This window comes from Agelaius tricolor, unplaced genomic scaffold (assembly GCF_023055355.1).
Source record: "Agelaius tricolor isolate 1412-34295 unplaced genomic scaffold, bAgeTri1.0.p SCAF_96, whole genome shotgun sequence".
Taxonomy (NCBI): Eukaryota; Metazoa; Chordata; class Aves; order Passeriformes; family Icteridae; genus Agelaius; species Agelaius tricolor.
Genome location: NW_027269356.1, coordinates 236584 through 258428, shown reverse-complemented (window position 1 = coordinate 258428; position 21845 = coordinate 236584). Strand labels below are relative to the sequence as shown.

At 48.1% G+C, this 21845-nt stretch overlaps 1 protein-coding gene across 7 annotated transcripts; it reads left to right on the top strand.

Annotated features, from left to right (window-relative positions):
• Positions 1 to 186: 186 nt before the first annotated feature.
• On the top strand, positions 187 to 21496 carry LARP4 (La ribonucleoprotein 4). 7 transcript variants are annotated; one of them, XM_071418916.1, is made up of 17 exons: positions 209 to 315; positions 4971 to 5145; positions 5349 to 5493; positions 6548 to 6706; positions 7028 to 7103; positions 7585 to 7721; positions 7948 to 8051; positions 9036 to 9146; positions 9527 to 9580; positions 10180 to 10389; positions 10834 to 10937; positions 13749 to 13973; positions 14652 to 14700; positions 14898 to 15056; positions 15599 to 15726; positions 15927 to 16095; positions 16422 to 21157. In XM_071418916.1, the coding sequence occupies exons 2-17, from the start codon at positions 5095 to 5097 to the stop codon at positions 16758 to 16760; spliced, it is 2220 nt and encodes a 739-aa protein (XP_071275017.1). In that variant the 5' UTR covers positions 209 to 315; positions 4971 to 5094; the 3' UTR covers positions 16761 to 21157. The 7 variants fall into 7 exon arrangements, with proteins under 7 accessions (XP_071275018.1, XP_071275021.1, XP_071275019.1 ...); XM_071418915.1 differs by having other exon boundaries at positions 5346 to 5493; XM_071418917.1 differs by lacking the exon at positions 4971 to 5145 and having other exon boundaries at positions 187 to 315; positions 5346 to 5493.
• The last annotated feature ends 349 nt before the right edge of the window (positions 21497 to 21845 follow it).

Here is a 21845-nt window from a genome sequence, read left to right as displayed (position 1 = left end):
ATGGCCGTTCCACTCCCTCCGCGGGGGACGCCGCTTTCCCCGCGCGGCGCTGCAGCCACCGCGCCCTCTGGCGGAGCCCGGCGGGGCAGCCGCACCCCCCCCGCCCCGCGCGGGAATGGTCCGTCCCGGCCGTGCCCCGGACGCGCTCGGTGCGCCCGGAAGAGGCGGCGGCGGCGGGCGGGGAGCGGGCGGGACGGGACGGGCCGGGCCGGGCGGCGCGGCCGGAGGCGGAGCCCGCGTGTCCCGATCGCCGCTCCGGGCACCGGGGAGCGCGGGCCCGCCGGCCGCGGCGGCACGATGCTGCTGTTCGTGGAGGTGAGGTGACGGCGCCGGGCCATGTGGCGGGAGGCGGCGGCGGGAGGCCGCGCACGCCGCGCCGGGGGAGGGGACGGGGCTGACACAGCAGATCCGGGGGCGGCGGCCGCGGGCGGGTGGGGGGGTCGGGGGGCGCTCTGGAAGGTTCCGCCGGGGCAGGGGGCGGGGGAGGCGCCGCCGTGACCTTCGGGTGCCGCCGCGGCCCGGCCGTGAAGGTGACGCGGGACACGCGGGGCCTCCCCGAGGCCTCCCAGGAGCGGGCCCGGCCCGGCCTCTCGACACGCGGGGCGGCCCCGCGGGGCCGGCCCCGAGCGCGGCGCCTCGTTAATTGCGTTAATTAAACACTGGGGGTGGTTTGTGGCGCGGGAGCGTGGGGGGGTTCTGCCGTTTCCCGGCGCGCCGGGTCTGGGCGGGACGAGGAGCGCGGCCCGGCCCGGCCCTGGAGGTCACCGAGGAGGGCGGGCGCCGTGTCCGCTGTGGCCCGGGATGGGGCTTCAGCTGCTCACGGCCTTTCACGGGTTCGGCCAAGCGCTTTTAGCCTTTGCTGAACGAAGCCGGGTGGCCGCCATAAACTTTGCACCGAGTTTTGTCCCGAAACGTGCGCGGAGCAAGGAGCTGCCGGGCCCGGGGGAGGAACGGAGGGAGCCGGGTGGGCGCTGGGCTGTGTCTGCACGAGGGGTTCAGCTCGGGGGGTTCTGCCCAGGGGTTTTGTTCGGGTGCCGGGGGAGATGGTGCTGGTGGGCTCACACACAAACACCGACATGTGCTCCGTGCCTAGGAGCCTCTCAATAAAGCAGTTTAGGAAACACGTTCTGTTTTTTAAGTGAATCACCTCAGTTCTGAGCTGAATGTTCCTTGGCTTCGCGGGGAGGACTAAAAGTTGTCCTGAACACGGTGACAGGCCTGGAGAATTAGAGGTTGCAGTGTTCTGCTGGAAGAGGAACTGCTGAGGCTGACGGGAGGCACGAGCAGCTGCCTCATCCCAGGCTGAGCGTGGCGAGAGGCCCCGGGTGCACGAGGCAGGTTCTGGAATGCAGGGATGGAGATGTGGACGGGAGCTGGAGCAGAGCAGGGAGCACATGGCTGGTGCTGGGGATGGGAGCTGGAGCTCATCAGCACTTTGAGATTTTTTAGGGAGTCCTAAAGCACAAACTCAGCTCTGATCTTGCTCTGATAGTGTTGGGAGTTTCTGTGATCTTCATTCTGGAAGCCTCAATAATATTTAATTTAGAGTTCCTGAGGAACATATGGGCTTTCTGAAGGTTTCGTTTCACTGCCAGGACAGAGAGCTGGAGCTCAGAGCTAGGTGTCCTGGAATGCTGCAGTTGGATGCTTGGGAGCAGCCAGCAGCTTTATCTGAGGATCTTTGGGGATACCTGGAAAATAAGGCACAGAATGTGTGGAAGTCCCGAGGTTTTGAAGGGTATTGGCTGAGTTGCTGTAGCTGTCAGTGTTTGTTTTAGACCTGCTTGAGATGTAAACGTGGTGATTGTGCCCAGCCCTTCACAGTGTGTGAGGGGGAATTGGGTTTCCTTCAACATCCTTTAGTTCCAAATTTCTGCAGTGATGGCTGTGTAAGGGCTGTATAAGGCTTGTGCTGTTTCATACATTTATGTTTGGGGCAGGCCTTTTTTCTCTTTTCCCTCTAAGCCAGGATCTGTGTTAACAATTAATAATTAGGTGCATTGGAATATTAATAAATACATCCAGAGAAATGGAATTGATAATGGCTGCTGGGCTCCACTCAGATGGGTATGTGCTCCTAATTCCGTATATTTGTAATTTATTGGGGAAATGGGAGTCTGTGTGTTTCAGGTGGGTGAAATGCTGCCCATGCTGTCTCCTGGTTAGAAATCCAGGACTGTGGGAAGCACTGAGTGTTGCTGGGCCTCTGGAGCAGGTGAGGCTTCCTGTGACCCCACACTGCCCCTGTTCACACTCCTCTGACCCAGGTACCACCTTCAGACAGCACAGCTGTGCCTTGGCTTTTCCAAGGGCTGGAGGAGGCTCCTGAAGGGAAAACCCTGCAGCTCCTGGTGGGAGGGATGTTCCTGTGACCACTGAAGTTACTGTGAGGTTGGGAGTTAGCAGAGCACTGCTCTGTTACCTGAAACCTGCCAGCAGCTCTGAAGGAGTTCTGTGTGTTGGTTTGACACCAACCTGTCCCTATCCAGCCTCTGAGTCTGCATCAGCCCCCCTCAGGGAGGATGGCCACACCGTGTCTGAGCCCCTCAGGGTCCCCACCTGCCTGTGCCCCAGCCAGCACAAGGCTTCTCTCAGCTGCCCCCCGCAGCTTTGCTGACCTTGGGGTTTTTCCATCTGCTTACGTTTCCATTTCTGGAAAAGGGTTAGGTTCTCCCCTCACAAGTTTGGTTCAATTCTCTTTGGATTTTTTTTGCTTTGTTTCTGTTTCAGAGAATTTGTCTTCTCCAGGAAATCTATCACAAGATCTGAGCTAGGATTTTGGTTGCAGAATAATTTAATACTAAAATCAAATGCTTTAAAACTCTTGAGTGCCTGCAGTTTTGTTAGTTTCATTGAATCTGGTTGAGTGTAATTTAGATGTAATGACAATAAGAAAAATATCCTTTGCCATGTTTCAGAATGAGAATTTTCTTCAACAGCCAATTTTTAGGAGTTGCTGGAGGAGAATCTTTGATCCACGTTTGCTGGAAGTAGTGTGAGCGAGCGGGGAAGCTGTGCTGAGGAGGAGAGCTTTGTCAGCTCGTGGATCCCAGCGAGTGTTCCCAACCTTTGTCACTCTGTAAAGCTTTAACCTCGTCATGAAAGTTCCCGATAGCAGCTGGGAGGATCATGCTGCAGCCAATCCCACGGGCTCAGTGTTTGTAGCCTCAGTTAAATAAGCAAGAATTGATATTTTGGCCTTCTCTTCTGAAGAGCCGCTGGCCAGGACGGAGCAATTTTGCTCGTGGAGCGCAGCATGAATTTCCCAAAAGCTGATGTAAATTAGGGACTTTTTATCCTCTGCAGTCTGTGGGGTTTTGCTGTTAAGATGAGTGAGAGCAGGGCTGCATCCTGCTGGGCTGTTACAGCTCAGTGTTTCTAGCACAAGGGGAAGTGGCCCACGCTCTGTTCCAGGTGTGTGTCCCAGCCATTGTGTTCATCACTTCGTCAGAAAGCTTTTAGTCCCAATCACCTCCAGAAATGCAGTAACCACAACAAAGTGTTTCAGTTTCACTTTATCACATTTATTCCTGCAAATTACTTTAGGCCTGAGCTCAGTGCTACCCTTAGAGATGTAGGTAGCGAGGCATAGTTTATTTTTAGAAAAGAATGAATCATCTCCTGGATGTGTCTTGTTTCTTTTTGCTTTGTTGAGAAGTAAGTTCAAGGAACTGCTGGCTCTGGATCCGTGAACAGGAGCCCATGTGGGCAGGTGATGCTGCCCCAGGAGTGACCAGAAGCTGAGCACAACTAAGTTTGGAACTGCTGAACTGCAGTGACAGCCTGTGGTTACAACAGCTTACTGGGTTTTGCTTTGCAGGTTTTGTTGGGGAACAGCTACAGAAACCTGCAAAGGGAAATACACGCGTGTCCTTTCACCCTGAACTATTTCCAGTTTCCAGCTCTGTTCCTGGGCAAAGATTATCGGGAGGGGAAGACTCTGTTGCTATGTGGATTAAATCAGTTGTGTGTGGGGGGTTTGAATCTCAGAGCTTTGCAAAAAAAACCGTGGTCTTTGTTTTGCTTCTCACATGGTTGTCTTGAACTTCTCCAGTTTTTTGGAGGCTTCTTGTTACTGAGCTGGGGCTTGTCCTTGCAGCAAACAGCTCTGGCACGAGGTGTGACCTTGGCAGAGGAATTATCTCTAAAGCTATTGCAACTGCTTCCTTATCCTTGTGCTGTGTGTTTGAGGCCTGGTAGTGAGCCACTCCTTAACTTCAGAATCCAGGAGCCTGGCCTCCGACATGCCCAGCTCGCTTATCTGTGTGTTTGTGGATATGAGCTGCATTAATGGCTTTCACCTTTTAAAGTCCAGCAAATTGCAGCAGTGAAGTGGAGCATCGTTCAGTGGCTGGAGGAACTCTTACAGCTGCTTGTGGGGTGTTGGGATATCCTGGGGGGAGAATTTTTGCAGAAGGGTAGTTTTGTTCACTGCCCTATAACTACAGTTATTATTTCTCTACACGAAAGGAGCAAAAGCCATGTTTTTCCTCTATGTTGCTGCTGGATTGTTGGATTCCTCACCTCAAATGCCTTTGAGCAGCTCTGGGAGAGGGACCTTGAAGGACTCTATCTTGTGCTGTGGGAATGAGTGTTTCTCTGGGTCAGGTGCCAGGCTGGAGTCCTGCAGTTCTTCTTGTCTGTTTCCTTTGTAACCCTTTGACTCTAATTGTGGTCCTTGTTGCCCAGGCCCAAAGTGAGCAGATCCTGTTCTCTCCCCAGCAGGCTGGGATGGTGTGTAAGTTTGTCTTGGCAATTCAAACCTTTAATCTCCTTGGTTACCAGTCTGAGGAAATCATTAGTGTCTGTTGATGTGTGTAAGATTCCTGGGGAATGGGGTAGGACTGGGGTAAGTTCAGGAGGAATCCTGACACAGCACAGGTGATGCTTGGTTAGCACAGATGTCACTAATTCGGTTAAGTTATACAGTTTCTTCTCCTTGACATATGTTTTTTTACCTTCCTTTCTAGGAAGGGGTCTGGAGGAGGGAAAATTTCCCTTTCTGGTGAAAGGGGACTGGAGCATTATGACAGTCAAGTCTTTAAAAGCTTATGAGTTCCCAGAGTCCTTGCCGAGTAGCCGCTGCCTCCGCTGATGTTGTCGGATGTCAATAAAGAGAGGTTGAAGGCAACACTTCTCATGGAGGTAGAAACGAAATACTTGGAAAATACCAAGGATTTTCCTGTTTTCATTAATAAAAAAATCACATAGGTGCTTAATAGCTGGGTAGACACTTGAGATGTGGAACTCTAGAGACAATCACTAAATTTGCCTGTATTTCCTGGCTTGACTTCTGAGGCTTCTCTGGGTTGCTCTCACTCACCAAAGCGTTCTGCTCTCTTCAGCAGGTAACATCGAAAGGTGCTGGCTTGAACCCCAACGCTAAAGTGTGGCAAGAAGTGCCCCAGGGCAGTGGTGAGGCCGTGCCCCCCACCAATGGCACAGAGCACACGTGGCAGGAGACAGCAGCAGCCCAGGGGACTCCAGCTGAGGGTGAGGAGTTGGGACAGGGGTCGTGATACGGCCCCTCCTGGGGAACACTGGGGGAGTTCAGCTGTGAGGAGCAACCTCTGGCTCTTGGCCTTGAGGCTGTCAGTGCTGATGGAGCAGTGTTATAAAGGAAAATGAGAAAGCAGCAGCTGGTTTGTGAAGGTCCCAGCAGTGGGCTCTGAGCTCTGCTGGAACAGGATTCAGGGGCCCGGTGATGACCAAGTAACGCGCTAAGAGGGAGCAGGGTGCTGAATGTGTAGAAATGGATTCATGACATGGCTGCACTTGAGCATCCACTGGACCCTGTGAACAGGAAAATGAGATCTGAGGGCCACCTGCAATCCTGGGGAGCTGAGGTACTGCTGAGAACTGTCAGAACATTTGTTTGGGACTCCTTTCCATTCAGGCTGTTCCACTGCAGTCCCATTCCCATCCTTGCCACACAGGCAGGGTCCAGAAGTAAGGATTCAGCTGGTTTCACTTGTCTGGCTCAGACTTGATCTGGGGTGTAGCTGAGGTGACTCAAAGCATGGCAGAGGATGCAGAAGATTCCCTGCAAAATGGTTTAGTAAAAGTTAGGGATAAAGAAGAGAACATTCAGCTTGCATGGCCTTGTCAAAGGTTTCTGGTAAGTCAGCAGAAGTGAGGGGAGAGCGCTGGGTTTGTGCTTTGCCTGACAGAAACTCATTTGTCTCTTCATAACAAAGTGAAGCAATTGAGGCAGTGTAAGCAATTTTCATCCCTCGTTTTTAGCAACCTCACTTTAATATTTTAAATTTCATATGGATGGACTGGTTTTTAGATTCTCTGCCACTTTGGGGATCAATTTCAGGATCCTTTATTTACTTTTATTTGCTTTTCCCTGAGAGCCTGGTGCAAACCAGATCTTCCTGAAATTGGAGAGGTAAAAGTTCTATCCAACACAAAGCCTAAGAAGTACAGGCTAAGGTTAGACACTTTCAGGTACAGCTTTCTTGAGTATTTGTTTGAATGTTGGTAGCCAGAATTTTTCAAATGGGAAATATGCTGAAGCTGACAGGAGTTTTCCTGCTGCCAGGTAACATAGAGATCTCAGAGGACAGCTGCAAGCAGTATGAAGTGATGTATTCCCCATCCTGTGAAGCCACAAGGAATGGCACAGGACTTGATGAGGCGTCAGCAAATGGAATTGTCCTGGCGACTGAAGATCTGGGATACCAAATCTATGAAGTGTCTGGTGAGTGTCTAAGTTCAAATGCTGATGTCTGTAACCCCCCTGGAGCTGCTCTAAGTGTGCTGTGACCAAGTTAGAACTCTGACATGTCCATGTGTATCCAAGAAACTCCAGTATGGCCTCAACACGTGGCCAAACAAGAGCAAAGTGGGATCAGAGTCATTTTGAGACTGTGGTGTCTGGGGGTCTTTAATCATCTTGCATGAGCTTTTCCTCTTGGTCCTACCCAGAGGGATTTATTCTTGTATTCTGCAATGAGATGTGTCCTTGCCTGGTCTTGTTGCCATGAAAGTGGGAGCTGATGGTGGATGTGGTCCCTTTCAGGTGATGGCAGCTCCACTGTGTCCACAGAAGACATTAGAGAATGTTTGAGAAAACAGCTTGAATTCTGCTTCTCCCGGTAGGTGCAGTGGTACAAACCCTTTATTGAAATCCTTGGCAAATGTCCCTCCTCTTGGCTAGATATGTACCATCACCCTGATAAAAACACCAACCAAGATTTGCTGATGTGCTGTAGGAGCCCCATGGCACCTTCCAGCTGTTTCAGTCCTGTCTGTGCAGCTGTGTCCTTGGATGAGGATGACTTTGTGCTTCACAGTCATAAGATGTTGAGATCATACACTGTGTAGCACCAGAAGTCTTTCTGGCAGATCCTTTTTGCAGACCAAGGTGTAGGGCACTAGAACTTCATTAAGTTTTTAAAATTATCTTACTCTGCTTTGTGTTGATTTGCTAGGATTTGTTCTAGGAGAGAAAATCTGAGGCTGTTTTGGTTGTGAATGGTACTGGTGAATATTTATTTAAGCCTGTAGTTATCCTCTTGTTTTGAGTTTTCCTTAAGTTCAGGATCTTTATTAGATAATATTTTTCTAACTTTTTAGAGAGAATCTTTCAAAGGATCTCTACTTGATGTCTCAGATGGACAGTGATCAGTTTGTTCCAATATGGACAATTGCCAACATGGAAGGGATTAAGAAGCTGACAACGGACATGGACCTTATTCTTGAAGTTTTGAGATGTAAGTCTGGGATTTTGGTATCTGTATCAGCACAAAGAATCATTCCATGCTTCAGAGGGGTGTTGCAGTCTCTGAGCTGGTTATGGTTTGTTGTTCTGGTAAATGGGGACAGGAACTTTACTGAGTAGGAGGCTGTTCCAAACTCCTGAATTCTCATTCTTTGTTCCAAGTTCCATGAGAGAGTCTGCTACTGCTGAGATGTCCAAATTTTATACTTTATTTTCAGCTTCTCCTATGGTACAAGTGGATGAAAGGGGGGAGAAAGTCAGACCAAACCACAAGCGATGTATTATCATTCTCCGTGAGATCCCTGAAACTACACCTATAGAGGTAAATCAAGAGAAAGGAAATAAGGAACTGGTACTGGTTTTGGAAGGTGTTTTCAACAGGGCTTCAAAGAGCACCAGGCAAAGGTCAGCTGGTGTTTAATTGGATTAAACACGGATATTTTTCTTCTAGACCACATCAGTAACTTTTTCTGCTTGGGTGCAGTGTCAAAATATCCAAAACAAAAACTTATTGTCATTATCCCTTCCCATTATTTACTACTATATTTAAACCTTCTTAAGTAAACTTTTTTTCCACCAAAGCTGATCTAGCTTGGCTTTTCTGGAAGGAAGTTTGAACTGGTTTCTTTACAGATCCAAAAATAAATCAGTCCAGGGCATAGTTTGGAATTCAGGCTAAATTTTTGTCACAGCAATAATTTTACTTGAAGTCAGACAGTTGTTTTGGCAGCAAGAAATGTTACTAAACACTTCTCATTCATTGAGCCCCAGCATGAGCTGAGCTCATTATGCCCGAGGAGGGAGGATAATAAAATTCCTCCCGATACTTGGCAAACAGAATGATTTAGTTCTTTGTTTTTTAAAGTTGTAATACATGGTGTTAGTCTACCAGCATTTTTAATGAGTTCTTTTAATGCAAACTCCGAGCAGCTGCTTGTCCCTCTCTTTACAATCTGATTATTGCAAAGCTGTCAGGTCGCCTTGACTTAGAAATATTTCATGGAATCATTGCTGTCTCCATGACTCTGCTGATCTAAAGCCATGCTTTTCCTACCTGTTTCATATGAAAATATCACCAGGTCTACACAGATCTTGATTTTCTTACAGCTGTGGCTGCTCTGTTTTATCTTGGGGAGCCCAGGAGGCTGAAGGAGGATTTGTGGGTTAAGAAGCAGGTAGAGGGAAATTTGGTCAGGGGAATAAGAAAACATCCCTGGTCACGGGAGAGCAGCAGCTGAGGAGCTGGAGCATAAACTTGGGTCACTTCAGTGTTCACTGTACAAGGGCCCTGAACTTGTCTCCCCAGGAGGTGAAGGCTCTGTTCAAGAATGAGAACTGCCCCAAGGTGATAAGCTGTGAGTTTGCTCACAACAACAACTGGTACGTTACATTCCAGTCCGACACAGACGCCCAGCAGGTGAGGCTGCCTTCCTCTGACACCCCAGCTTTAATCCTTCCCCTGCTCAGGGAAAGTGCACCTGTGCTTCCTGTAGCTAAAAGAAATATTTATTTACTGATCCCCTTTTTGTTGTTTTAAGAGATTACTGGCAGATTCTGGTTAATAAGACCAAAGGTGGGAGATTGTGGGGTTATAATTCCCTTGCCTGGCTCTTGCCTTGGCATTCTCTGGCCATGACTGGCACTAGAGTCCTGAATTTGAAGTGTTAATGAATTTGGCTGGGCTGACAGGGAAGCACATGACTGCACATTTGTGTTAAATCATGGAACATCCTTTGGGAAGTATAACTTTATCAAGATATTCTAATGTTGATTTTTTTTTTTTTTTTGTATCTGCAGGCATTCAAATACTTAAGGGAAGAAGTGAAAACCTTTCAGGGCAAGCCAGTAATGGTGAGGCTGCTTTAGCTGCTGTTTCTGTTGGGATTGCATGGTGTTGTTTCTGTTTGGATGATGGTGGCCATTTCTGGGGGGTGATCCAAGGACTCAGCAGTGGGATCGTCCATAACTCTGGCTCTGGAGGCTGAAACGTGAACAAGGTCATGGGGAGCTCTGACAAATTACAGTTCAGTGGCTGCTGGTTACTCACAGCACTGTTCCCAGGGGTGGTGAAATACATTCCTGTGCTGGCTTCCCTTCTCCACTTGCCCCAGAATCTGGGTTTGCAGAGCTCAGGAGAGGGATTCCTGCCACTGTGAGCCTTGGGTTGCCTGCTGCACAAAGCAGGCTGGAGCAAAGCGCGTGCATTGTGACGGGAGCTGTCACGATTGGAGTCTGGACAGTTCCTACATTTATTTTCAGTTTTAGAGCTCAGCCAGCTAAAGCAACGTGTGTCCTTGCCCTTATCATGCTGTGGGAATACGAGCTGGCCTGATTTTATCAGTTTTTATTCATAAACAGTAATGAACCTTCACATCCCTCCAGCAGGCAAGAAAGATTCCACGTTCTCCTTTTCTCCCAGCTGACACCTGGTGTGATTTGCTGTCTTGCAGGCCAGGATAAAAGCCATCAACACGTTTTTTGCTAAGAATGGTTACCGGGTGGTGGATTCCAGTGTGTATCCCCAGCCCGTGCAGACCCAAGCCCAGTTTGCCTCCCCCCTGTTTATGCAGCCTGTATATAGCCCTCAGCAGTACTCCATTTACAGCATCGTGCCTCAGACGTGGTCTCCGAATCCTGCACCTTACTTTGAGACACCACTGGTGAGTAACAGCTGAGAAGGGGAGGAGCCCAGCCCATCGGGGGTGATTTGGTTAATGATCACTAGGGTGAGTGGGTGTTCCAGGTTTCTTGGTCAGATCCTTCTGGTTTGTGACACTTCTGTCTTGATAAAGCAACGCTGTCAGAGGAGCTGCCAGTCTCACCATTGGCTGCCACGTATTTCAAGGAATTTTGGTGTGAAATTCCATTATTCTGCAGCTTGTGTTACTGGAAGAGCCCATAGCTTTTCCAGGAGTGGGGGAACTCTGCTAAAGCAGATGCAGACTGTGAACCTGTGGAGATTTGGCTGGAGCAGTGAATTCCCACCCCAGCAGATGCTGTAGCCCAGTGTGAAATTACAGCCATGAGTAACTGCTGAAGCTGATCATTAATCTGCAAACGTTCTCTTTGTAGCTCAGCCACTGAGACTGTTGTGTCTGTTGCAGGCCCCGTTTCCCAACGGTGGATTTGTGAATGGCTTTAACACACCAGGATCATATAAAACAAATGCTGCTTCTCTGAGTATAGGTCGCCCATTCCACAGGAATCGGTAAGAGAGTTCTGCCAGGGGCTTGCTCCTGCAAAACTTGCACTGCTGAGATCCTCAGGTGTTCCTTGCATGCCACATGCAGTGTGATGGGATCACATTATTTGTTTTATTTTATGAAATGAGTAATGTTTTTGAACTTTACTAAAAAAATGAAGTAGAAGGTGGCAGCTTAAGAGCCTAAAATAACGGACACAGTGCTGGAGAGAACCAAGGTAACTCCTTTAAAAGCCTCAGAGGAATTTTTGCAGACAAATAAATAACTTCCTCCTGAGGTCATACTTGTAATTATGTTTGTTATACACAGATTATAAACTCCTGCAGCACAACATAAGCCTTTCCTGCTGGGATCAGGCTTGTGGAGCTGCTGGTTCCTGCAGTGGGAGTTGCTTGTCCTGATTGCTGCGTCCAACTGCTCAATGCTGGGGCTGTTCCTGTAATTTATTTGCTTTATCCCCATCTTTCCTGAGAGCTGTAAGGACTTAGCTCAGATACAAACACTGGGGAGGAGGAAACACTTTGTATTGCCAGAGCAATTGCTCTGTGAACACAATGGAGTTGTAACCTGTGTGTGGGGGTGGGAGTTGTTTGTGTGCAGCACTGGGCTGGGATCATGGGAATTGCTGTTGGTATTGTTAGAGAGATCAGTCAACAGCTGCCAGGGCTGTGAGTGGGTTTGTGGTGCAGCTCAGGTCTGTGGCTGTTGGCAGAAGGGGAACTTCAAGCTTTGCTCTGTGGTGACTCAGCAGAGTCTTAACCCAGACTGTGGACTGGGAACGTGACTGCCTGGAAGATGGAGCAGCTGCTCCAGTTGCAGCTGCTCAGCTCCAAACTCACATCTTGACAAAGCTGGTTTGGCTTTTTTTTTTTTTTTTGCTCTAAATTGTGCACAATCTTGAAACCTGTAAAGCTCTCAGGTACATGGACCCTTATGGAGATACAGATGCTGCAGCTGTGCAAGAGCTGTGGTATCCAAGTGCTAGCACCTTGAGATGCCTCCTTGTATATCACATCTGCATAATAACCCTAAGCTTTTAAAATCCTGGTGGTGTAAAGGCTTCAGTTTGTAAGAGTGGAGTGCTTGAGGTGGCAGCTTTAGGGTGAGTGTGTGCAGGTCCTGCCGGCCCAGTGATGATCAAGTATCGCGCTAAGAGAGAACAGGTCACAGTTGGGGCTGGGCAGCCTGTGCTCCCTGCTTGTCCTTCCTGCTGCTCTTCCTTCCTTCTGCTCTCACATGATTTCTCCTCCTCTCTGCTCTTTTTTTCCCCCTCCTTTATTTTTCCTTGTCTTTTCTGCTTTGCTCTTCTGCCCAGACAAGACTGTGGCCTTCTCAATGACGGTTAAGATTATGAGATCTGAGGGCTGAACAGTGACTTGAGAATATGCCATTTTGAGAACAACTCGGACAAAATGGAAGAATTCAGTTGACTTTGCCCCACCTCCTCCCTGTGGTTGTTGCTGATGGGAAACTAAAACTTTATTGGGCCCTTAAATCTGGTTCTTGAAGCTGGGAAGTGTGAATTCATCTCTGTTCAGCAAATCTCCTCTTGCCCTGCAGAAAAGCTTGTTTGGAGAGTTCATCCAGCTGCTGCTTTTGGGTTTCTGTCCTGGCCCATTAAACCTGGTTTGTTTTGTGCTACAGACAGTTAATAGTTAACTGCTGGAGTTTTCTCTGTAGCTAAACATTTGTTTAAGCCACTCGTATTTATTTTGTGCTGATTTGTTGCAACATCCTTGTGGGAAAGGGAGATGGAGGAATTGTACTTTGGCTGGCACTAGGAGAGTTTCTTCTGATTTCATGGAATGTTATAATGAGATTGTTTAAAAACAGCAAGTGTGCAAAATCCTCCTGCTGCCCTTAAATTATGAGATGTGCAGAGTTTACCAAAGGAGAGAGAATTTGGGTTCTTGTCTTTGATCAGTGCTGCATGGAAAACCAGTGAGGAGCAAAAGTAGAAAATAGTTGAAGACACCTAAATGCTGCTCCAGAAAACTGTTCCATATTGTGCTGGATCTGAACTTTTCTGGCGAATTCTGCATTTAAGACCCTGAGCCTGAACTTGCAGCAGCACCGAGAGTCAGAGCTGTGTCTGTGCTCAAAGGAACCACAGCTTTAAAGCTGAGTAATCAATAATGGGGTGGAACATTTGGGGGTTGGGAGCTGCAGAGTCAGTGCTGGGAGTTTGGGAATGGGAGCAGCCAGGCTGAGCCTGGCCGTGCATGGAAGGACTCAGCTGCCCTGGCCTGATCTGCCATGTTCAGTCACTCCTGGCCTTGTGGCTCAGTTCAGTTTGTTTGCCTGTGGCCAGATCAGTCTGTTCCTTGGCCTTGGCTTATTTCTCCAGTTCCATTTCCAATGCCCTGTGCCAGTGCTGCAGGCTCAGACAAAGGAAAAATTCCTCTTTGGGTTCTTCTGGCTCTTCTCTGACCCCTGGGTTTTGGGATTTTTTTTAATTGTTTGAGGTTTTGGGGCTTTTTTTCCCCTCCCAGGTATCTTTTTGGCAGCAATCTCAAACAGAGTTCTGGTGCTTGCTGACCTGCTTTTCTTGTCACTGTGAATCAGCTGCAGGTGGTGGTGGCTCTGCTGTGGTTCCTCAGCACGGGGGTCCCACAGCTCTTGCTCTCCTATGGTTTCTCAGCACGGGGGTCCCACAGCACGGGGGTCCCACAGCTCCTGCTCTGCTGTGGTTCCTCAGCACAGGGGTCCCACAGCTGCTGCTCTCCTATGGTTCCTCAGCACGGGGGTCCCACAGCTCTTGCTCTCCTATGGTTCCTCAGCACGGGGGTCCCACAGCTCCCACTCTGTCCCTGCAGGGTGAAGCCCCATTTCCGCTCGTCCAGCAGCTCGGAGCACTCGGAGGGGCCGCCCGGCGCCGGGGCCCTGCCCATGGGGGACCTGAGCAGAACCAGCTCCAGGAATTTTGTCATGGAGCGCCACAACAGCTCATTAAGTGGGCACCAAGAGCAAGGGTATTCCCAGAAGGATTCTCCCACGGCACAGCTGGAGCAGAACGGCGACTACGGCGTCGGCAGGGGCAGGTAAAGGGCTGTGTCCTGTGTGTCACACAGCAGCTGGGACTTGGCTGGTGTGAGCCAAAGATACCAACCATCAGCACAAAATACATTTCTGTAAGGAGCAGCCACGAGAAAAGTGATGCTTAAGTAAATCAGGAGCAGTAAATGCTGACCTGGGAGCAGGAATGGTTCCAGTTCACTCTCCAGCTCGTAGTTACTCTGACAAACAGCTGGCAGTAAGACAGTGAGGTGTCTTTATTTTAAAGTAACTGATTTGTTTCCAGAATTAAAACAGATGTTGAAGTAAAGTTGATATCTGTATTGGTGTAAATAAGTGAATCCTCAGTTGGGAATTTGATGCTCCTCAGTATTTTAAGATTAACTTTTTATCTCTTTGTAATTCAGGGTTTAGACACTTGAAAGGGCAGATCAGTGAGAAATCAGTCTAATAAGTTTATTACTATAAAATAATTGTCCCCGTGCTCGGTCAGATGCTCATGCAGGGAGCTGAGAAAGAGGAGCAGTTCCCATATTTACTCTTTTCCAACTTCTTCCAAAGTTGGAGCTCTGGCCCCTCCTGAGGAGGGAGAACACCCCAGAGCCATGTGTGGGGAAGGCTCAGCAGGCAGCTGTGCTGCCCCCATGCAGAGCAGTGCCCAGTGCACTGGCTGGATGCACTGACTGCTGTTCTTGTATTTAAAGGAGGAACGTGTTCAGAGGTCGGAGGAGACGGGAGGACGACCGGGTTTCAGTAAGTTCTGCTTCCCCTTTTGCAGGGAGTCACACAAAGTGCAGAGTGTTGGCTTCTCAGTTATTGAATGAATGGCAGAGTCCTTAAATCCTCAGATTACATTGGGGGCTTACAGTTTTCCTAGGAAGTTCCTGACACTTGCTCAGGGCTTTCACTGCTATGTTACAGCTCCAGTAACTTCTGTTTTCCCTCTCCAGAGACCTCAGCCTTCAGCAGAAACAAAGACTCAGACACCAAAGTTTGACTTGCTTGCATCCAATTTCCCACCTTTGCCTGGCAGCACAGCAAAAATTCTGGGAGAGCCTGTGCTGGAGAGCAGGATGTCCGACATCGTTAAAGGAGTCTGCAAAGAGAAGGTGCCTGCTCCTGTCTCTGTACTCACATGGGCATATCTGGGTGCTGTGACTCCCTTTTCCCTGTTAAAGGGTTGGTTTGTTAGAGCCACGTATTCACTGCTTTAATCCCAGACCTCATAGTGCATTTCCCAAGGGTTTTTGTGGGATGCAGTTATGGTGTTGTTAGGGCTGATGCAGTTATGCTGTTGTAAACTCAGTGGTGTTCAGGAATAAAACGGGCAAAGGAGGAATGTTGGCTGTTGGAGTGGGAACAGTTGAGTGAAGTGTGGGTAAGGGATCTCACCAGATGAATCCGCTCTTTGAGCTGGTAGGACTGAGCACTGACATTCTGGATGACCTAGCCTTAGTTCTGGTTTTACCCACAGCTTGTTTTGCCCATATAAGGAGGTATTGCTTTAGAGGTGATGATCCAAAAGTAGTAAAATTCCTGTCATCAGGACTTGAGCAGCCTTTGGGAGTACCCCACTTCTCAGATGTCTTACAGTGCCATATTGTGGAGCAATTTGAGTATTCTGTATTTTGCAACTTTTGTCTGTGTGCAGGAAAGCAAAGACTCCCTGTGCCCCTGCCCTGCTCCTGCTCCAGCTCCAGAAGAACAAACACCCAGCACTGCCCAACCGCCCGTGCCCAGCGTGAGCTCCCCAAGCCAGACTGAGCCTGTGGTGCTGAGGTATGCAGAGAACATCTCCCACCAGTGTCTAGCAGTAATGTTGGGTGGTATCTTCTCCAGAGGCCACCAGATGGAAAGAACAGATCATGCTGGGGATGGCTGTGCTGTTCTCTTCTGCACTTGTGACTTGAAAGCAAGGAAATAATCTCTGAAACCTGAGTGTCGGTAGGTTTTAATTTGAATTGTTGTTGGTTTATCAGCACGGTTCAGCCAGAGAGCAAACCAGAAGAAGTGTCTGCTCCAAAGGACGTGGCCAGCCCGGCTTCTCCGCCGGCATCCGTCTGTCCCATCAGTGCTGCAAAGCCACCGAGGACAAACACCTCCTCACCTTCTGCTCAAGCAAGTGCAGCTCCTGCTCTGTCAACACAGGTAAGGCCCAGAGCAGGAAATGGGAATGACACAGGGGGCGTGCTGCAGGCTGTGCAGCTGATGGTGCTCCAGGCTGTGCACCTGGTGGTGCTCCAGGATGAGCTGATGGTGCTCCAGGTTGTGCAGCTGGTGGTGCTCCAGGTTGTGCAGCTGGTGGTGCTCCAGGTTGTGCAGCTGGTGGTGCTCCAGGATGAGCCGATGGTGCACCTGGGAGCTCCTCTCTGCTCACTGTGCATGTTGCTGCTCTTGTGCCGTGGCTTTGTGCCTGGTCTAGGCTGGGAGGCGGCTGTGGTGCATGAACCTCACTCTTCTCCTTGCTCCCAAAGGAGCCTCGCAAGCTCAGCTACGCCGAAGTTTGCCAGAAGCCCCCAAAGGAGCCACCTGCAGTCCCCGTGCAGCCTCTGAGGGAGCACCGCACCAACATCGTTGCCCCAGCCAAAAATGAAGAGAACGGTCCGTCGGAGAAGGCTCCGGAGAAGGCTCCTCACGAGAGGCCCGAAGGGAGAATGAAGGATTACTGCGGGTTCCGCGGCAGCGGAGCTCCCCGGGGAGCTGCTGGGAAAATCAGGGAACAGAGGCGCCAGTTTGGACGCAGATCTTCGCCTCAGGGAGCGCCGCGCCGCGCGGGCAAGGAGCAGTTCGTGCCACCCCGGTCACCAAAGTAACGCTGGGCCAGCCAATGATTCTCTGTTTCACTTGAGCTGTGGACTAAAGAGCAGCAGAGAGACTGAGGAGGGAAGGATTCGGGAAGGGGAGTATTGAACTGGAGCGTGGCTTGTGTGGAGAAGTTGTGGAGGGTCCCAAAATTCATCTCTAAAAGTGATTTCACAAATGCTGGAGGATTCCAATCACTATAAATATAGAGATTATAATTTTTGTATTTTTTGTTTTTAATTTGCAGAGGGTTTCCTGCTTGAAATCAGCTTTGGGATTGTGAGAGTAGCGTTTTGACAAAGTGAAAGGATATGAGTTGACAATTAACCTGTCCCTCGGTGTAGGAGGAAAAGGATAAGAGAATATTATTTTTGGAAAAAGCATTTCTGTAAAATTAGAACTTTTTTTAACCTATTTAACGTTTGGCTTGCGGGCTGGTGTGTCTGCCATGGCCTGGCATTGCAGAGGCCTCTGCAGCAGCATGAGCGGAGCGAGTGCAGCCAGACCTGTTGTCATCACGTAGTCACTGATGATGAAAACTGAATGTACTACTGTAGTGTAACCCATGTGTTTCCAGCTTGAAGTAGAGTCTCTTGACCTTACTAATATTTCATTCAGCAAGCTTTTTAAGGTGTAAGTTTTGCAGGATACTGGATTGTAGATGAGAGTGTGTGGACAGCAGAAATTGTCTCGTAGACGCAGTGGAAGGAGGCAAAGGGAGCATGTGAGAATCTTTATTATGCCCTTTTTCCTCGCCTCCTTTTGAGGGCAACTCCTTAGGTTTGGGGTTTTGTTTGTTTGCTTTTTCCCTCTCTTGTTACTTTCTCTAATTTCTTTATTACAGACTTTAGTGCATTTTTCTTGGTGTGTTTTCCTGAGGCAGCCCCAGGGTAGGATGGGCAGGTGGCTACACAGCACCTGGTGTTACCTGCACAGGTAAGGAGCCTGGAGTTCCAGCTGCAGGTGCTGAATTCTGCCTTGCAGGTGGGAACTCAGGGCACTCTCTGTCATCTCTGGATGACTGGGCAGCAAACCAGAGCTGTGGCTGGGTTTTCTCTGTGCTGACTCTGGAATAGGCTGTTGGCTGCTGTATTGCCAGAAATCAGGGTTTAGACTCCTGGGAACTTGTTGTTTACAGCTGATGTCATAGCAACTGACTCTTTTTAACTGTTTCAAGTGGGGCTAAAGATGCAGAGTTAAGGAAATCCCCTCTGGAGCAGTGGCTCCTTGCCAGCTGTGTGCTGACTGAATTTCAACACTATTGTGCAGTAAGTGGTTAAGTTTCAGGGTGATTAATGACCGAAATAGGAACATTCAGCGCATTAATCTGCCAAAATCAGCATACCAGGGTTCAAAGTTCTGTATAAAGCGTTAGGGAAAAGTAGCTTCCAGCAGTAAGAATCACATCTTTATTTTTTCCTCTTTTTTTTTTTTAGTGAATAGCAAGTGTACAAATTTAAAGTTGTAAGTTGTGAACACTGGAAAACTCAATTGTGATATATTCCGTAACCATCTTAGTAATATATGCTCGTGTTGCCATAGAATGAATGTAAGTGGCAGTTAAAATAACTGTGAAATTTTTCATCTTCTGATTTCTTAGCCAGATAACCCTTGGCGACTTGGGCCTCAGTAGGATTCTCTATCAACTGCTTGGAGAACACTCATATCTATTTTTATAAATATATATATAAAGCCAGAGTTGTCATTTCTCTAACTTATTATTCAGCTTGGCAATTGCTTTGAGTTGATTCATAACACAATATAATGTATTTATGCAGTTAACTGTTCATTTCTAGGCATGTTACAAAGAGAGAGTCAGAGAATCATCGAATGGGCTGAGTTGGAAGGGACCCATCAGGATCATGGAGTCCAACTCCTGGCCCTGCACAGACACCCCCAAAATCCCACCCTGTGCCTGGGAGCATTGTCTAAATGCTTCTTGAGATCAGACAGGCTTGGAGCTGTGACCCCTTCCCTGGGGAGCCTCTTCAGTGCCCCACCGCCCTCTGGGAAAGGATTTTTTCCTCATCTCCCACCTCAACCTTCCCCAGCTCAGCTTCCTGCCATTTCCTCGGGTCCTGAAGTATGTATACATATATATATTTATATATATAGATATATATATATATATGTATATATAAACCCCAAAATCACTATTCACTTTGAAACTACCTGTACTGGGTTTGGGAGGTTTTTTTTTTAATTTAGTGAAAAAAAATCGTTGATCACATCCACAGTTAGGGATTCTTACAGACCCTTCTCCATTTATTTTGATGATGCTACTCTTCTTGGAGCGATAGGGAAGTATAAATATTTAGTGTCAGAGTCCTGAAATGCAGTGAATGCAAAGTTGAATTCGTTTTAAAGGCTCTAAACAATTCCTGCAGCCAAACTGGAACAAAACAAGCCTGTGTAGGGTGGTTCATGGCTGCTTAGGGGAGGCGTGTTCTGGGACGTGGAGGGAGCGTTGGGATGCTGACAGCTTTGCCTGTTTGGAGCAGGAATCGAGAGGGAAAAGGGGCTGGTGCAGATGTGGCTCAGAATTCCTTGATCCAGTGTCAGTGACTTGCTTGTGCTGAGAGGACCTGAGTGGTGAAGTGGAGCTTTGCCATGGATCACATGAGGGGAAACCCAACCAGCCGTGGCTCCATCTTCCTCCTTGTGGGCTGTGGGAAGGGGGTGCTCTGTGGGTCCTGGGTGTTTCCAGCAGCAGCAGCAGCTCGTGCCTCTTGTGCAGGGGATGTAGGTCAGGCTGTAACTGTTGGCTTTTCCCAGCATATCCAAACCTCTCTCAGCTTAGTGCACTTGGAATATTCATTTCACACCTGCGTGCAAGGATTTCACCTGAGCATTTCCCTTCCACCATTTCCAGCTGTGGTTTGGGGTTTGGTTTGGTTTTTGGTTTTTTTTTCCTTTCTATTCTTTTCTGTGCAGGGGGAAATTCCCAGTTGGATACAGAGGCTGTGGAGCTGTGTTGGGGTGGGAGTTCTCCTCGGCACTGGGACCTGGCAGGGGCTGTCTTTGCCTTTTCCTCTCGTGCTGGGCTGGGAAGGATTTTGTGTCTGTCCCCAGCAGTTTGCCAGCTGGGCAGACTGGGGAGGCTGGGCCAGAGGGGTGGTTTGGAACCAGACCCACAGCTCCTGGGTCCACGGGAGCTGCTCCCTGTACCTGGCTCCAGGTGCTCTCCAAGTGCCCAGAGCTCTCCGTGTTCCCTCTGGGTGTACGGACACAAACTGTCCTGCTCTGCTGATGTTAAAGACCAGGAGGTGCAAATCACACCTAACTTTCAGTTTTAGGAACTGTGACTTGTTTTCAGAGTTGTTGACTTCTGTTAGGGACAGAAATACGCTCCCCAGTTCAGGTCTTTTCCAAATTACTGCGTGTGGAAAAGATTGGGCACCCTCTCGTGCTTCTGCTGGGGAGCGAAAAGAAGAAATTCTTTGCATGTGATAGTAAAATTAAAAGTGCAAAAAGTTTTGTTTCTTTTGATTTCTAACATTAAGTTAGTTTTATAGTATCTTACATTCCTGCTCTTGTTGTTTTGTTGGTTTTTTTGTTTTTCTTTAATTAGCCTGGCACAGTATGATGGTGCAGTTTTAGCTGTAGGAAAAAAAAAAAAAAAAGTAACCCACTATTAACCAGAAGAGAAAGATGATACTGTGGCAGATCAGTAGCAAATAAGTGACTTAATCAATGCTTTACTGTAGTTAAATAGCTATGGCCTTACTACTTTGTCAATATCAGCTTAATTGTCTTGAAACTGTCTGCGATTTTTACTGTTCCCAGGTGAGTGTACCTGGGCTGAGATATCTGGTATGTACAGATGATATTTTAAATTTGTAAAATGCACCATTGTATTACAGATGATGCAACAGAAATGCACTTCGGGGGGAAATGGCTTCTGATGAGTTTTTTTGTAAATCCTTGATTACTACAGATATGCAATAGAGTTTTTGTTTCTAATTTTGATATTTCCTTCTGAAACGTAAGATTGTTGCCATTAATCTGAATGATTTATCATGCTCTTCTTTGCGTGTATATATTCCATATAGTCTGAGCTTCCTTTAGGATGGTACATAATTTTGGGTTGTTGTAGTATTTTAGTTGGCTCTTCTCTTCAGTGCCTTTAGTGTAGGCACTTCAAGAGGTTCATTGAGTCTGTTTTTAATGTACAGTTGGGAGGACTTGAAATGGAGTTAAAGCAACTTATTTCTGAAAAAAAAAATCCATCTGCAAACTAACCTGTAACAACTTTAAAATTTTATATTTAAGAACCAGATGTTTATTTTTATGGAACTTCAGTTATGGATACAGTTTCCAAAAAAAAAATGCAACTTCAAATGTAAACAGACTGTGCATAAATGGGTTTTGTTCTAATTTTTATAGAATACAAAATATTCAGATAATATATTGAGCTCGAGTTACTACAGACATCTTGTTCCTCCCGGATGAATCCAGCTTCCCCTTGGCATTGACGATCTCTCTTCAAAGTGTTAGGAAAGGAGAAAAAAGCGACTTATCTGGCTTTTAGACTGTCTGTTCTGGTTTATTCCTGTTGTCAAAATGTCCAAAACAAAATTTGTGTAAAGTAGGTTCATGCTTTAAGTGTTCAAATGATAATACATGTATTTGTATTTGTTTTTGACATTGCCAAGGTGCTATGGGAAATTGAAATAACAGTTAGAAAAATAAAGCTGATTTAAAAGAGAAAAAAAAAACCCACCAAAAAAAAAAAAAAAAAAGAAAACAAACCAAAAAAAAAAAGAAAAAAAACCCTTAAACCACAAATCCATGAGCTCTTACTTGTGTCTGTGGAGGGTGAAATGGTTTTTAGTGCAGGTTGGTGGTGGGGGCCTGAGAATGGGGGTGAAGGGGGCCCAGGGGCAGGAACGGGAGCAGAACCAAGGCCGGGCCCTGGAGCAGAACCGGGACCGGGGTCAGGGCCTGGGGGCCGCACCGGTACCAGGGATGGGTGGCAGGAGCAGAACCAGGGTCTGGGCTGGCTGTGGAACGGGTCCCGGCACCGGGGATCGGAATCGGCACCGGGAACAGAACCAAGACTGGCGGCAGGGCCTGGCAGCAGAACCAGGACAGCG